Raw genomic sequence first — 15,852 nt, forward strand, 5'->3', positions numbered from 1 at the left:
TATGTTTTGAGTCTCTACCCTTTACTACATAAAGAGGTGCTGCTGTAACCAATTTAGAATGAATGAAATTGCAAGTAGTTGCAACAATGCTTACTCCCTAATCCTGAGAAAGAATTGTTTCAATAACTGAGATAGCTGTGGGTGAGAGGTTATTAGAGTCTACTTGAAGCCTTGAAGACCATCATAAATTGAAGATTGGAGTTCAGCCATAAATTACAGGATCAACCCACACATGTCAGGGTTTTGAAGGCTGATCGACCGATCGACTTGAAGCCTTGAAGACCATCATACATTGAAAATTGGAGTTCAGCCATAAAGTACAGGACCAACCCAAACTTGTCAGGGTTTTGAAGGGTGATCGACTGATCAACTACCATCAGATCTTCCAATCCAGCAGCCATCTTTCAAGGCCCTTTGGAGGGTTTGTAGAGCACCATAGGGGGACCGCTCGACCAGCTTTCCAGCCCCATCAGGGCTGTCATCTTGCAACCGCAGGTTTTCTCCTTCAAACCTGAAACCATAATCTGATTCTGCTCTGGAAAGTGAATGGTTTCCTTAACTACTTGGAGGGATTCAACCAAATTTGGAGAGTTTGGGGAAATTATAGGCCACATCACACTTCCGGCTCATCTGAGCTACGGTTTGTGAGTTCTCTAATTTTCTCTATTTCAGCCTATTTGTCAAATATGAGTAATTTTTATTCAAGACCAGATCTGAAACCTTAATCAGTGCTTGGTTTGGAGTTTGTTTATTATCTGGGGTTGTTTACTTAGGCGAATAACCTTACATCAGGGTTGGTATTTTTTTCAATCACTTTATAGAATTTCTTCCAGTACATACAAGCTCTATATAATGCACCCTCTCCAAAAAATAAAAATAAAAAAGAAGAAGAAAATAAGATGAATACACTGGTAAAATAACATGTGCTGCAAAAATCTAGTTATGGCATATGCAATACCATGATAAATAAATGACAAACAATTCCTACCATTAAGCTCTATCTACACATCACCGGATAAAAAGATTGACCACATGCTGAATAAAACTTCAGGTCCAAACTAGGGATGGCAATGATAAAGGTTAAAGCCCACCCAACCCCTAACGGGTCAAGTATGGTCTGGCAGTTTTTGGGTTGGTGTCAGGTCTGATATTCAAAAACCACCAGGTACCCGCCCTACTCGGCCTCAACCCACGGTTACCTTGTAAAATTAGGAAGGCCCATGCATGTTTTAGCTGGGTGGGTGCAGTACAGGTTTGCAGTATGCTAAGGCGTGGAAGGTAAGTTATTGGTGATATCCGTACCAAACCTGCCCCATTTCCATTCCTAGTCCAAACTTATGATAGCAGTTGGGAAATGGATTCACAGACCACAAATGACCAAAGAAATACTCCATATCACAAGCAATGGTTCTTATCACATCCAGAAAGGACTCAGCAAAGGCTTCACCAAACATGAGTTTGTGATCTTCAACCACGCTGCAAGAGGAGTTGCTCAGTTTATGAACAATCATCCTATATATTGGTCATACTTCCTGAGATTTAAGGCCAAGGAGGAGTTACTCAGATAATCTTTTATATAGAATTACATTATATTTATGCTTTTTAATCAATATTCCTCTCTCAAAAAAAAAATAAATAAATAAATAAATAAATAAAAATAAAAATAAAAATTTAGGTATAACCAAGAAGCATAACCTTAAAAAAATAAAATCACAATATTATTAGAATAGATATGAAACATACAGATTTTCCGACCCCAGCTTGTCCAGTGATGAGAAGAGCATGTGTATGAAAATTCTCCTACAGATAACAAGGAAAACAATCTTAGTTCCAAGTTCCAACAAGATTTTCCCATTACAAGCAGATGGTACGAAAACACAGCATACTCATGGAAAGTGTTTTAACTTTTTTTTAATATTTTACCCTTCATGGAAAGTGATTGAATGGCTTGGCATTTTATTTTTCAATTTCATTTTTTTTTTTTTGGGGGAGGAGGGGGGGGGGAGAGGAGAGTGGTCATAACAAAAAATTCAATTTCTGGACTATAAAAAATTCAGAAAAATAAACTATAACCAACAATTAGAGAAAGAAGTTAACAGAAAATGAAGAACTGCTTACAAAAGCAACCCTTTTAAAGAAGACTTCATTAAAACCATAAACGACAATGACAACGCCTGAATACTTAAAAAGATACAGAAGTAGAAGGAGAGATGAAAAATTAAGATGTACACTTCCAACTATATTTTGTAACAGCAATAAATAAATTAAATGACAAAGGAAAACCTTTTTTGCATCTTTTTTCTTTTTTTTAGGAAATGTAATCAACCTAGTTTGCATCATGCCTGAGGTCATCTATTCAATAAGGTGTTTAATTATAGCCTTATTTCACAAATTAACCTTATTTAGCATTATGAGTTTCTTACAATGTCCCCACATATACTGAATACTCTGTCCAGAAAGACGAGAACTGACAAGCCTTCAGATTCAATTCGCTACTATCCTATTAAGTCACTGTTAAGAGTGTATGGCTCAGTAGGAGGTATACTATGGGAATATGTCCTTTTTTTAAGTAGTTTAAGTTGCTTATTACTACTTAGCTTTCCTATTTTATTAGGCTTTAGGATTCTATTGTGATAAGACTTTAGACTCATCTGAGGTAGAGTTTTATTTTGATTATTTATTCAATTTGGTTATTATAAATAAAATTGGATGGTGCGATAGAATTTATTCCATTTTATCGCACATCCCCCTTTTCTCCCATCTCTCGACTCATCCATGCTCTTCTCCTCTCTTCCTCTCTATGTTCTGACTTCTTATGTTCTGAATTGATTACATGGTATCAGAGCTAATGTAATCTGCAATAGCAATCTCCTCAATCCTTGTTTTGAGAGGTCCCACGAATTCTCTTCCTTGAGGTGTGCAGCCACCTTGGTTTGCTGCAACTATTACTATGAAGATCTAGTTATATCAACAGAGAACTAGAATCTTCCTTTATGCTATTGGCTTGAAGAATACTGCATGGAGTATTGGAGTTGATCATCCACAGTAATTGACTGAGTTTTCCACAAGGGCTGGCGGTACTCTGTTCTGGGTTCCGTATTTCTGCCAGATTCAGATCTAATACTTACCTTGGTTCAAGCCAACATATCATTCTATTATTTCAGAGACAGGTTGAGATGTCTGGTAAGAAAGCTCTATCATTCTTTGGACCTGATCAGAGCCCAATTAGTCTACCATAGATCTTCTCCATGAGCATAGGTGATACTCTGTTTTCTGGTCTTTATTTCTGGAATCAATTTGCCAATTACTAGGGATCTAACCATCAGATCCATCAGAGGTTTAAGGGCATTGTTGCCCTCTTACTAAGGGAGACTGGATCCAGATTTGGTGTCAATCTGAAAGCAATATTATTTGCTATTGAAAATTTCCATATTTCTGGTTTTTGGTTTTCTTTGATCTGACCAACAGATCAGCCTAGGGTAGGGGACTGTCACCCCTCTTTTAGAGACCACTCAATATCTGTTTGGGTTCCATCTGTCTGCCCCCTCTGATTCTGTTTAATCGATTTTCACCAAATTCTGGGTTTCATACTTCAGTTTGCAGTATGTTGGACTCAGGTTATATCAGATCTCTTTATATAAGTGATAGTTTGTGGGGTTTTATTCCCTACTTCTGGGTTTCATCTCTCCAGGCTTGTTGATTCCTCTGCAGATGATTTTCTCTTTGTTGATTCATATGGTATATTATAGCCAAGGATTAAAGTATCGGTATTGGTCGGCCAAAATTAAGATACGTATCGGAGGGTTACACACATAAATGGATAGGAAACACTTTTTTTTACACTTTTGCATAAAAAAAAAAAAAACAACAAAAACAAAAAAACAAGACACACAAAGTCAAAAAAACTATATATAACATGTCTTATGTATAAACACTAAAATGGAGAGATCGCATTGAGAGACAAGTATATTCAATTGAACTTCTTGTTGAGGGCCTCGATGCTTTGAATCTTTGTTTTACCTTTGCTGAATCCAAGGTTTGTTGTTGCTTATGGGGTGTAATATAGATTCTCAACCTTGATTTCCACTTTAGTTAGAGAGAAAAATGGTTGGCAGCAACTTTGGAACAAAAACCCCTCTCAAAAAATCGTGTTTTGCTGAGAAATGACACATCTTGGCCATTATATGACCACAGCATACTGCATCGGTACATATCATACCATATTGGCATGTATCGATCAAAAGAACGATACATAACGATATGTACTGATACTCAATGGAAAATAAAAACCGAGGTGAAATATACATTTCAGTATATATCGATATGTCTCGTACGATACATATCGATATAAAAGGGTTTTAAATTTTTCCACGTACTATATCGGTAGTATCATATAGATAAGGGCCGATACCGATACGTATCGGAGGATACGGTACGATACATACCGATAATTTAAACCTTGATTATGGTTGACCTAAATTCTACTTCAGACACTGTACAACAACAACAACAACAACAACAACAAAAAACTAAGCTTTATCCCAACTTAATGGGGTCAACTACCTGGATCCCAAAAAGCAGGAAAAACTGTGGTCTAAACATAAAAAGGGGGAACGAAGAGATGCATAAAAGAGGGGGGGCTAAGAATAGAAGTGCATATGAAAATAAATGAGAAGATCAAATGATAGAGGAAAGAGGTGCAACCGATAAAGTCAAGAGAATATCTGCAAAATGGGATCGGTAACTTGGATCCTTGCTCTCTAATAGGCTCTATCTGAGGTCATACTTGGTACAAGACCCAAAATATGCATATCATTTCTCACAACTTCTCCTATGGTTATATTAGGTCTGCCCCTAGTTCTTTTAGCTCCATGAATCGGCATCATATCACGACTCCTTACTGGGGCGTTCCCTAAGCCTTCATTGAACATGATTATACCATCTCAAACGACTTTCCTGGAGCTTGTCATTGATTGGGGCACTATGAATGTCCAAATTAAGACTATCAAACTCATTTGAGTTTTAATGTAAGATTAGGTCACAAGTGTCCAATCCCAGGTAGGATCTTTAGTAAATTCAATAAAAATCAGATAGTATAAACAAAACAAAAATAAGAGAATGATGGGAAGAATGGGGGTAGGGGAATAGGTTGGGTCGAGTATCTCACTCTTCCCTAGGGCATCTCACCCAAGTTGTCTCTCATAGCACTACATCCCACAGTTTTCCAGCACAAAGCGTTTATTTTTTTTCTTTCATTCAATCAAATTCGTCTTCATTGTTGTAACCCCTTAGAAACTTATATAGAAGACTCAAAACTAACTCAAACACGAAAAAGGAAAGGCCTAACCCAATGCTTAACTAATTGGGAAACTTAAACTGGCGAGGAAATGAAATAACAAAGAACATAGACTCAAAACATGACTCTAACTAAACTAATGAATTAAATCTGGTTTTCCTATTTTCCACCCATATTCTAGGCTTATTAAAGTGGTCCATTACAAAGAAAACACATGGGATCAAAGGCCCAACACATACATAACCCAACACAAGGCTTATTTCTAATAAAATAAGCCCATTAAATGACTTATCAGCATCAATTCGCCTTATCTAAGAAAAAATTTGTCCTCGAATTTTGCAGTGTGAGGGTGATTATAGTATGGTGCACATCCCTTATCAAACTGTAGAAAAATTCAGGTAGCTCTTTGATAATAAGGATGTAGTCTAAAATGTGAAGACCCCGACCTATAAGACTTTAATGGGATGACGAACTCCACATGCTCAACTTCAACAACCTCAAATCTATCCATGGGATCATCCACATGAACGCCTTCAACCACTGTGTTCTTGACCTCCACAATTTCAATCTCAAGCTCCTTAGGATCTTCCTCTTGGCTGTTCACAGTCATCACAGTTGTTGTAGTACAAAGTTCCTCAGTCTCAACCTTATTGTCCATTGCAACAACCTTGTTGCTTTCGAATTCTTCCACATGAGTCTCGTTGATGGGAACATCAATGACTAGCTCTTCCTTGACAATAGGAATTGTTGGAATTACTTTAACACTAACCTCAACTTTTGACTCTGGTTCGCTGGTCAAAGGTGTCTTCTCTTGTTGATCCTTTGAAATGCATTGCGCAATAGAGGCCGATGATTCCTTCATGCTCTTGTCAATTGTGGGTGGATTTTGGAAATCTGGTGGAGGGAAGTACATTCTTCGTCCATGCTTAGATATGTACATGCCCGCCAACTCGTACTGCATCTCGTTCCAAGTTCTAGGCTCACGCCCTTGAGCTTGAAGTTGCCTTTCACGGACTCTCCATTGTATTCAAACACAATCACTCATCTGGGAGCAAACGTATTGAAGCCATTGCGTCTCTATCAAGTTGTAGTAATCAAAGTACACATCTAATTCATATAGCCATTCAAGGAAGATGTATGAAGAAATTTTCTCACAAAATTCATGTGGCTCCATCTTTGGTCTAGTTAGGCTCTAATACCAATTAATGTAAGATTGGATCACTTGTGATCTAATCCCAGGCATGATCTTCATTAAATTCTATAAAAATAAGATAGTATGACAAATAGTATGAACAAAATAAAATAAGAGAATGAAGGGAAGAATGGGGGTGGGGGAATAGGTTGGGTTGAGTATCTCACTCTTCCATAGGGCATCTCACCCAAGTTGTCTCTCACAGCACTGCATCCCATAGTTTCCAGCACAAAACTTTCTTTTTTTTCATTCAATCAAATTCGTCTTCAATGTTGTAGCCCCTGACAAACTTATATAAAAGACTCAAAACTGACTCAAAAACTATAAAGGAAAGGCCTAACCCAATGCTTAATTAATTGGGAAACCTAAACTGACTATGAAACTGAAATAACAAAGAATATAGACTCAAAATAGGACTCTAACTAAACTAATGAATTAAATCTCGTTTTCCTACTTTCTACCCATATTCTAGGCCCATTAAAGTGGGTCATTACAAAGAAAATGCATGGGATCAAAGGCCAACACAAACATAACCCAACCCAAGGCTTATTTCCAATAAAATAAGCCCATCAAATGACTTATTTGCATCAAATTTCCAATTATTTATAATGGGTTCATGCAATCAAGGTTTACATCAATGCTAAAGGAAAATTGAAGTGCCTCCAATCTAATCCTCGCTCTGTTGATTCCAAAGACCTTGCTGAGATAAAAGGCTATGAGGAGTGATGCATGAGAATGAAACCCTCCTTATATGGTTGCAGAACAGCATGGATCAGGCTATTGCAACAAATGTAATGTTCCACCCTGCTGCCAAGTGATGTAGATCCACACTTTGGAAGGATCTATCAGAGGAAGAAAGGCCCAGCCAAGAAGGGCCCAGCGATCCACACTTAAGTCCACTTCAAGTGGCTGAATTAGTTGTTAGAATGAGGGCCCGTTGGGCCCATCGTTCTAGCTATAGGGATTTAATTATTTGTTTAATAAGTGAGGTCCAATGTCCCATATGGACTATTAGTTAAGTAGTCTACTCCATGTTGGAGTTATAGTCCCAGCCCTATTATGAGTACAAGTCCTACTAGGAGTGTCCAGTCCTATTTGGAAACTAGCTCCTAGTTATGTTAGGATTGCTATTCTGCCCTCTTTAAATAGAGGAGTCTATCTATTCATAATTTCAGAATTGAAGAAAGAAGTTTTGCAATCAATTGCTTAGAGCAGGTGGGATAGCTGTGTGTGAGAAGCCTAGGCTGAGATAGCCACTTCCGCTCCCATTTCCCTTGTTTCTTCTTTGTTTAAGCAGTCAATTTCCTTTGCTGTTTCTGTTTTATTGTTATTAATTCATCAAGAAGTTTCAAACCTGATAAAGCTTTCAAAACCCAGATCGACTAGCCAAGAATACCCATTCTTGAACCAGCCAATCCTCTCTCTCATTCCCAATCTGTGATCTGATCAACCAGCCTTCCAGCAGGAGTGTTCCAGGCCTTCTAAGGATCAATCGATCCACATCTGAGCACTGTCAAGGAAATCAGTCCTGTTCTTAAGGAATCTTCCTCATTTCTCTCTCCAAGGTCAGAAATCAAGAAGATTCATAACTTTCTGGTCAGCCAGCAGAATCAGCTCATATTTGTCGGGTTTCTTCCTCACATCAAGGGCTTCCATCGACCCTAGTTTCAGCACCAACAGAGACCTACAGGTCCAACCGCAGGTATTCTCCTAGAACCCTAGCCGCAGGCTTCTCTCTCTCCTAGGGTTTGATCCTTGATTGTAATTTCTGCGTTTCCTTATTGTGGGGTTGTTCTAAGCTTGTGTGGGTTGTTATCTCCTTTGTTCTAAAGCATCTTCAAGTGTAATTTGGGTACTAGTTGTATTGTTTAGGGTTTATAAATTGTGGGGGTTAACTTCTTGTAATCTACCCTACATTACAATGGGAGTGTGGGATGACTTAAAGTGCACCAACTCCTAAAAGAAGAATATATCACGTGTTTATGAGTTGTATGATAAAATGTTTACTTCCAAGTATTTTCAAGTAGGGGACAAGTCCTTGAATGAATACTTCAATGCTTTTATGGGTACACGCGAGAAACTCAATATTCATCAGCCTCTTACCACTAATTTGGAATAGTTGCAGCTTCAGTATGAGGAATTTTACGTTACAAAGTTTATGGCTGATTTAAATTCTGATTATCAGTCAACAAAGAGTCAATTACTTGCTAGAGAAAAGATGCCTACACTAAATGAATCTTTTGCACATTTTCAGCATATTGTTACATCTTCCCACCATGAAGAGACTTTTATATCTTGAGTTGAAAGACTCCACCATCACTTGTAAAATGAGTGTGAGGGATTATCCTCCAAAAAAGATCGGGTTGTTGATAGTGAGCCAAGGAAAAAACGTGTAAAGATTTTATTGGCATGGGTACCATTGGAAAACCAATACTGATAGTGGAAATCTAAGTATGAGTGTAGTGCTAGGAGATAGAGGTGACCGAACCACTCTAAATCTTGTCTCTCCCCTTGTGGTATGTTTGTTGTTTCCGCTAATCTCTATTAATCCTTAAGTTTGCATAAAAAAAAGTGAGTATGATCATTGGTACCCAATGCACCCCCTCTTGGAATGCCATGCATAAGGTCCAATGCAATTCTCATCCAGGTGTCAGGATCAGTTGCGGCTAATTCTCTCACTGATCCCAATCCTAGAAAACACCAAAAATTTGACAATTATCCCTGAAATCTCATCTCCTCTTTTTCCATCACATGAATTTATTGTGAATTCCCATTCAATCAGCCCAAACACACCACCCTCTCTGAACATCCCTGCCTGCCCATCAGTATCCCATACATAATTGTCAAGGCGTCACCTAGACATCCAAGTGCTGTGATCACCTATATGGGCACCTTGTTGGTGTCCCCATGCTTCCAGGCCCCCTTCAACGCCTTGGGTCACCTAGATGTAGCGACAACTATGATCCCATTGGCATCAATCTCAAGTATCCTAGTCTACACTTGTACCCTATGGCCGCCTTTGACTGCTCCTTTGTTTTTAGAACGATGCACATCTTTGTAGCTTCTTCAGTTTACAAATGAAGATTCTCTTATCCATCAACAAAGGTAAGGACAATTGAAGTATGGAATGTAAGCTCAACCATCATAGCTCACAGATATAGGTTTAGCCAATGCAGAACAAATGACATCCTTAAGAATATAAAACTTCTCAAAAGATCAGGGCAGTGTATGAACATAGAAAACAAAATCACCTTTGGCATTTTTAAGTGTTCCTCTAACCATGTTTTGACTTCTTCAATCTGCACAAAGAAATTTAAATATCAGCATAAAATTCATGCCCATAGCTACCCTAAGGAGAAAATTTGGCTGCCTTCTGTTAGTACATAAATACTCACACCCCACCAACCGCCGTCCACACAGACATATTACATTCATATGTATGCATATTAAAGTATCTAACAGAAGTAGCCCACAAATAAAAGCTCACAGCATCCATGAGAAACCAATCCAACAATTATACATAATTGACCAGCAAGTTTGGCCAAGGAAAAATGCAAGACCTTTTTTCTGTGAACAGCAAGTTCTCCCAAGGAACATGGTTTGTATTTGTCAACCCACAACTCCTCTGCTTCCCTTCCTTCAGAACCACAAACATGTTTCCTTAATACTCTCAAATAGAAATCAATAAATGATAAAGGAAAACAGACAATTCAAAATACTGGAAAATGACAATCTAATCTACAGTGGTTATCCCCACCTCCCAACAACAAAAAACCAGAATTCAGTTCAGTCCCTCAAAAGAATATAGAGAAAATTAAAGAATAGACAAAGATAAAGAGAGGGTCAGGATGCCATTGAACCAAGTAAAAAGTCACAAAGAAATGAAAGACAATCAACTTCGTCCATCCCATGCACGATTTAGAAAAGCACTCCAAACAACCATGCAAAGGAAACGTAATTAGGCCAGTCTCAGTATTTGTAATGTTAGGGGCTTTTTCGTCTTGTCTTGTATTAGGCCTTCTATGCATGAATGCATAAATAGGATGCTTGGGATCTAATTTTGATCTAATCTCTCTCTCTCTCTCGAGCACTCTTCTCTTGCAGATTTGTGAGTCTCTGGAGCTCTTTGATTAGCCTTAACTATCTAAAGTACACAATAAGAATATATCACACTCAAACCAAGCGTAATCAGAAATAAAACATTAAAGCAGCAGAATAAGTCTCTTCAGAGACTGATTAATGAACCCTGAGTATGCATGCAACTTAAGAATTCATTAATCCCGAGTATGCATGCAACTTAAGAATGTGTCAATTCTTAAGTGGTTAGAATTTTGGACAAGACTGGACACAATAAGATGGTAGAGAACAACGATCCACACACAGAGGCATGACTTCCCATCTACTCCCACACTCAAAGCTATCCCAACTGAACATGCACAACAACAACTCGATCCAACTAAGCATTACCCCAGCTATGTTGGGTTAGATACAAAAATCCTGTTCTGCCATTCCACATTGGCTACAGCAACATTTTCAGCCCAATCATACACTTTTTAACCCTAATTACTTCTGGCATCCTATTCTTCTTACAACTCCCCCTAGTTAAAAAAGTATTTTTAGGGAAAATGTTTTTTTGTGGGGGAGTGTGGCCTATACGCCCAGACACATGGGGTGAAATGACCGGCCCAACCTCCATGAAGGGGAAAATGACTCTTTTGTGGATGCTTCCTCGTGCGCTCCCATTGGCCCTTAAGCAAGCACAAGAACTGCACTCCCCCACAGGAAACACTTCCCCATATTTTTATTAGATTTGTCCCTACAAATGCAAGGAATGTAGAATATGACTGTTTAAATAATAAGCATGGCTCCATCAATAATAAGTCCCAAATTATAAAAAAACCCTAAGCACCAAAAACGCTCAAAGCGAAGGAAGCAACCTTGTGCCTCCCTCTCCCTTCTTCCTCCTCCACTCCCTTTTCTCTTCTTCTTCTCCCTCTGTTCCTAGTGTTGGGCCATCTTCATCAATGCTGAGGCTGCTGCAACCGTTCGGCTCACCTTCCCGCCGGCCACCTGCCTTTGCTTGGTCAGTAAATGAGTTGGTGTTGGCCCATTCTGGGCTAGCTGCCACCCGGTTGGTGTCCCACCAGGCCTACTGCCCTTCTGGACACCTCTCCAGCCAGGCCTACTGTCCCGCTGGTCATCAGCCCTCTTGGTTGTTTGCCCTTCCAGATGTCACTAGGCTCGTTTGGTCTATCCACTAGCTTACCTACTCAGTCGGTTTTGTCTCTTGGTTGGCTGATCGCCAAGCATGCGGCCCTTCTGGACACCACTCTTGCCAGGCCTACCGTCCTGTTGGTCATCAACCCCTCAAGGCTGGCGGCCCTTACGAATGCCAGGCTCATTTGGTTTGTCCGCTTGCTCGGCCGCATTAGCCTCCACCCTTGTTGTTTGCCACCCTCACTGGACTTGCCGGCTGCCAACAGCCTGCCTTAGGTCTATTGGTTGCTGGATTTTTGTCCCAATCGGCACGGCCTGTCGGGCCGCTCTTGGCCGGCAGGCACTCTGTCGTTGCCCTTCGAAAAGGACCGGTCCCCATTGACCTTGGCAACCGTATAAGCTAGGCCAGCTGCCCGTTAGGCCATGCCCTCCGCATAGACAGCGCTCCTCCATTATGGCTGCCTGTTTACCAGCAGTGCTCCTTCATGTTGGCGGCTAGGAACTTTTATGTTGAGATTAGATTATTAAGGTTTGTAGTTCTCTCCCCGGTTTTGACTGGTTTACCCTTCTCTTCTGTTTGGTATTCTAGGCCGGGCTGTAGATATTTTCTTTGCCCATGTGGGCCTGATTGGTGCCCTTCATGGGATTTTGTACCACTTATTGGGTTTGTAATCCCCCTTTGGGACTATATTTTCCCTCCTATTCACTCAATATATATATATATATATATATTTATTTATTTACTAAGCATGGCTGCATTGAAATGGCCAATATAGGATACCATGTATCAATTTGTTAGCTTATTGAAAAATATGCAAGTATTGAGAGAATTCGACAATATCAAGATTTATCATTACTTTCATAAAGTGTCAATTGGATACAGGCCAATAAATAAAAAAATCAACAATTAGTTATCAAGGTAAGTCGAAAGTCTTATCAGTTTTCTCAATCCATTGGCATCCAACTCCACCACTGCTTGCCATATTCTCGTCCTAGCAAAGATCCATTACAATGAGCAAAACTCTACTGACCAGAGCTGTAAAGGCATTGCCCAGGTGTTCTCTTGAGTGACCGCCTTGGCATCCAAGCCCCTTGACACCTAGGGCCCTTTTTTATTTTGTTTCTAGAAATGTGTTTTTTCTGCTTTTCTGTGCTTAGAAACGGAAAAACACCACAAAAACCGTTTGATTTTTCTATTTCTTTCACCTATTTTTTGAAATAGAAATTGAAATTTATGCCTAATTCTGTGTCCAGAAACAGGAATGGAGAAACAAGTATTGGCTATTTTTTGTTTATTGAAACAATTTGAAGTGGCCAAAATGAAATTGTGCCCGATAAAAAGTCTCCAAATTTTGGAAACCTCAAAACGACTCTAAAGGAAAAAACCCTCTACTTACTCGTGCTTCTCCCACAAACCGAACTTGCCATATCTCGCTGCAACTCTTGTCCCTATCTCTTCTCGCTCGTTGTTCTTGGATCTCCTTTGTCGCAATCTAGCATCTCCTTGGCCAAAGTTTGTAACTCGTCTTCTGTGTTTGAAGCATCTCCTGGCCAAAGCTTCAACTCCTTCTTGCAAGTCCTCTTCAAAACGAGGAACCAATGCTCTCCAAGGTCACTGCAACATCACTCGATACTAGAAAGGTATTTCCATTCCTCCCTTTGCTATCTGTGCTCAAAACTTGAAGCCCTAAATTAGGGATTCATTGGGATTTTTGTCCTGGAATGTGTTCCTAGAAAAACCAAAGAGGGATTTTAGGGATTAGGGATTTTTTTCTTTATTTTGATGAAAATTAATCGATTTCAGGTCTCCTCTCACATTTGGCACTCCCAGATTCTAAACAAAGTGTCAGTAAAATTAGATATCAATCTAATGGTAATATCAAGAGGTTACTAAAATAGCAAGTAGCTGAAATTAGAAAATCATATTAGTACAACAACAAAAAACTCAGCCTTATCCCAACTAAATAGGGTCCGCTACATGGATCCATTCAAAGACAACAAAGAAAATGAATAGTAAAAGATAAGTTGCAAAAACAACTCAAGAAAAAAAAAAAAAAAAAAAAACCCCACCTAAATGGGATCGGCTACATGGATCCTTGCCCTCCAATCAGCTATATTCGATGTCATACCCGGGACATAACCTAAACTATGCATGTCTTTCCTCACTACTTCTCCTACAGTCATTTTATGGCCACCCCTAGCTCTCTTAGATCCTTTTATCTGAATTAGATCACTCCTCCTTACTAGGGCATCTCAAGGCCTCTATTGAACATGGCAATGCCACCTCAAACGGCTTTCTCAGAGCTTCTCATGAATCAAGGCAACTCCCAAATCAACTTTGATATGATCATTCGTTATTTTATCCTTCCTAGTTTTTTTGCACATTCATCTTAACATCTTCATCTTTGCTACACATAGTTTATCTGATACGCTCAAAATAAACCGTCCAGTCAGACATGGGCACGTGGCACCTTGCGACGTGTTTATGCCCAGCTTCGGATGTAGCAGAGGAACCCAAACTTCTCCTTGGAAATAGAGTTATAATAGGTCTTCGTTCCTCAAGGGAATATTCCCTTAGGAATCATAGGGCTTGCAAGGAGGAGTCTTCCAACAAACCATCCCAATCCCTTCAGAAGAGGAGGGAAGAATCCCAGTAGGAGTCTACTAGGGATATTCCTATAAGAGGAGACCTGCAAGGCAAAACGAGGTAAGGACACACATTCGCACCATCACTCCAGTGAAAACACTTTTCTGCATAGTTGTCACAGCGCCAAGGCAAACCAAGGCGGTAGAGGGTTGTCTAAGCGCTTAGGCGAGAAGGCACACGCCTTGAGGTGAACAAGGCAACCAATTGTTATTTTTTATTTTCCCTATTTTCTAACATTATTTAGTAAGCTATATATATATATATACCTTGTATCATAAAAAATCAAGATTAAGCAAACATCAAGTCATTAAAAATCAACATTTAGCCATATTAAATGATAAAAAATTAACATTAAGTCATATTAAGTTATAAAAAATCAAAATTTAGAGAAATGCTCTGGTTTTATAATAAGTTTGACTGGTCAAATGATATTATTTTTATATGAGACTTTTTGTATCAGTTATAATATAAAACCAGCTTTCCAACAAGTCTAAGATTACTTAAATCTGAGTTGTAATGACAAAGTTATGTTCCGGTCAAACTTATTTTTAAGTGCGCGAATGCTGTTAAAATCGCCTGAATGAAAATAATTTTATGGATATCAAAACAAAAAATTATTTTACCGGACTTTTGGTTTTTAGCAATGTTTTAACATGATAGAATTTATAAAATTTTCATAATTGAGAAAATCTCCAGCATTTAAAAGTTGAAAATCGCCCCTATAACCAAAATCCAGTTTTTCTTCTTGGACTGGGTGGTTGACTTTTTATCCTTTTGGAATTTGATTTTTAAACTATTTTTATTGGATTCAAATAGGGGGTATTTGCTTATTTATGAATAATATCTTAAGTAAATGAAATATTTGGCATAAATAAGTGCCAAAACACAAGGCGGCATGCAGTGCAATAAGGCGACTGTCGCCTAGGCCCCAGGCAAACCGCCTGGATGCCTAGTCGTCACCTCGGCGACACCTTGTCAACGCCTTGACAACTATGTTGTTCTACGAGTCTCTAACTTGGGAGTCAGAGGACTAATCCCGGAGCCACCTCCGGGCCTCTGCTTTCTGTACTTGTGCAGGATCGACGCTCAGCCTCACACTGATTCTCAGAAGCAACAGATTGGCGCCGTTTGTGGGAACGACAGAGTAATGGTGGGGAAATCCTATAATCGTAAGAAAACAAATGCTGCGCCAAGTAGAAATATGAATGCGGAGGAGCCTTCAAAACCTCTACCCCATCGGCAAACACTGGCGAAGAATGAGAGAACAGTCGTGAAGGTCCCATGAGGGACCAGCGTTCGGCCAGACATTCGGTGCGTAGGGATAGTAATCCCCCATCCCCTCCTAGGGCACAAGAATATGTGACCAAAGAGCAGTTCGATGCCTTCCAGGAGAAATACGATCGGATGGCCGAAACAATAAAGACCTATAAAGCTGCAAGAAGTTCCCATGTCCAATCAAAGCGAGTTCAAGATGATAAGCGAAGCAGTTCGGGGTCGATA

General features: G+C 39.4%; 1 protein-coding gene across 2 annotated transcripts in view; it reads right to left on the reverse strand.

Moving 5' to 3' along the window:
- The window catches only part of LOC122063808 (cell cycle checkpoint protein RAD17), a 39,895-nt gene that overhangs the window by 9,678 nt on the left and 14,365 nt on the right, over nucleotides 1–15,852 (reverse strand). For both annotated transcript variants that reach the window (XM_042627520.1, XM_042627521.1), the window contains exons 4-6: nucleotides 10,049–10,125; nucleotides 9,740–9,787; nucleotides 1,744–1,800 (exon numbers count right to left, since the gene is read on the reverse strand). In XM_042627520.1, the coding sequence (XP_042483454.1) occupies nucleotides 1,744–1,800; nucleotides 9,740–9,787; nucleotides 10,049–10,125 (182 nt within the window). The remainder of the gene's footprint in view (nucleotides 1–1,743; nucleotides 1,801–9,739; nucleotides 9,788–10,048; nucleotides 10,126–15,852) is intronic.

This window comes from Macadamia integrifolia, unplaced genomic scaffold (genome assembly GCF_013358625.1).
Source record: "Macadamia integrifolia cultivar HAES 741 unplaced genomic scaffold, SCU_Mint_v3 scaffold1458, whole genome shotgun sequence".
Classification (NCBI taxonomy): Eukaryota; Viridiplantae; Streptophyta; class Magnoliopsida; order Proteales; family Proteaceae; genus Macadamia; species Macadamia integrifolia.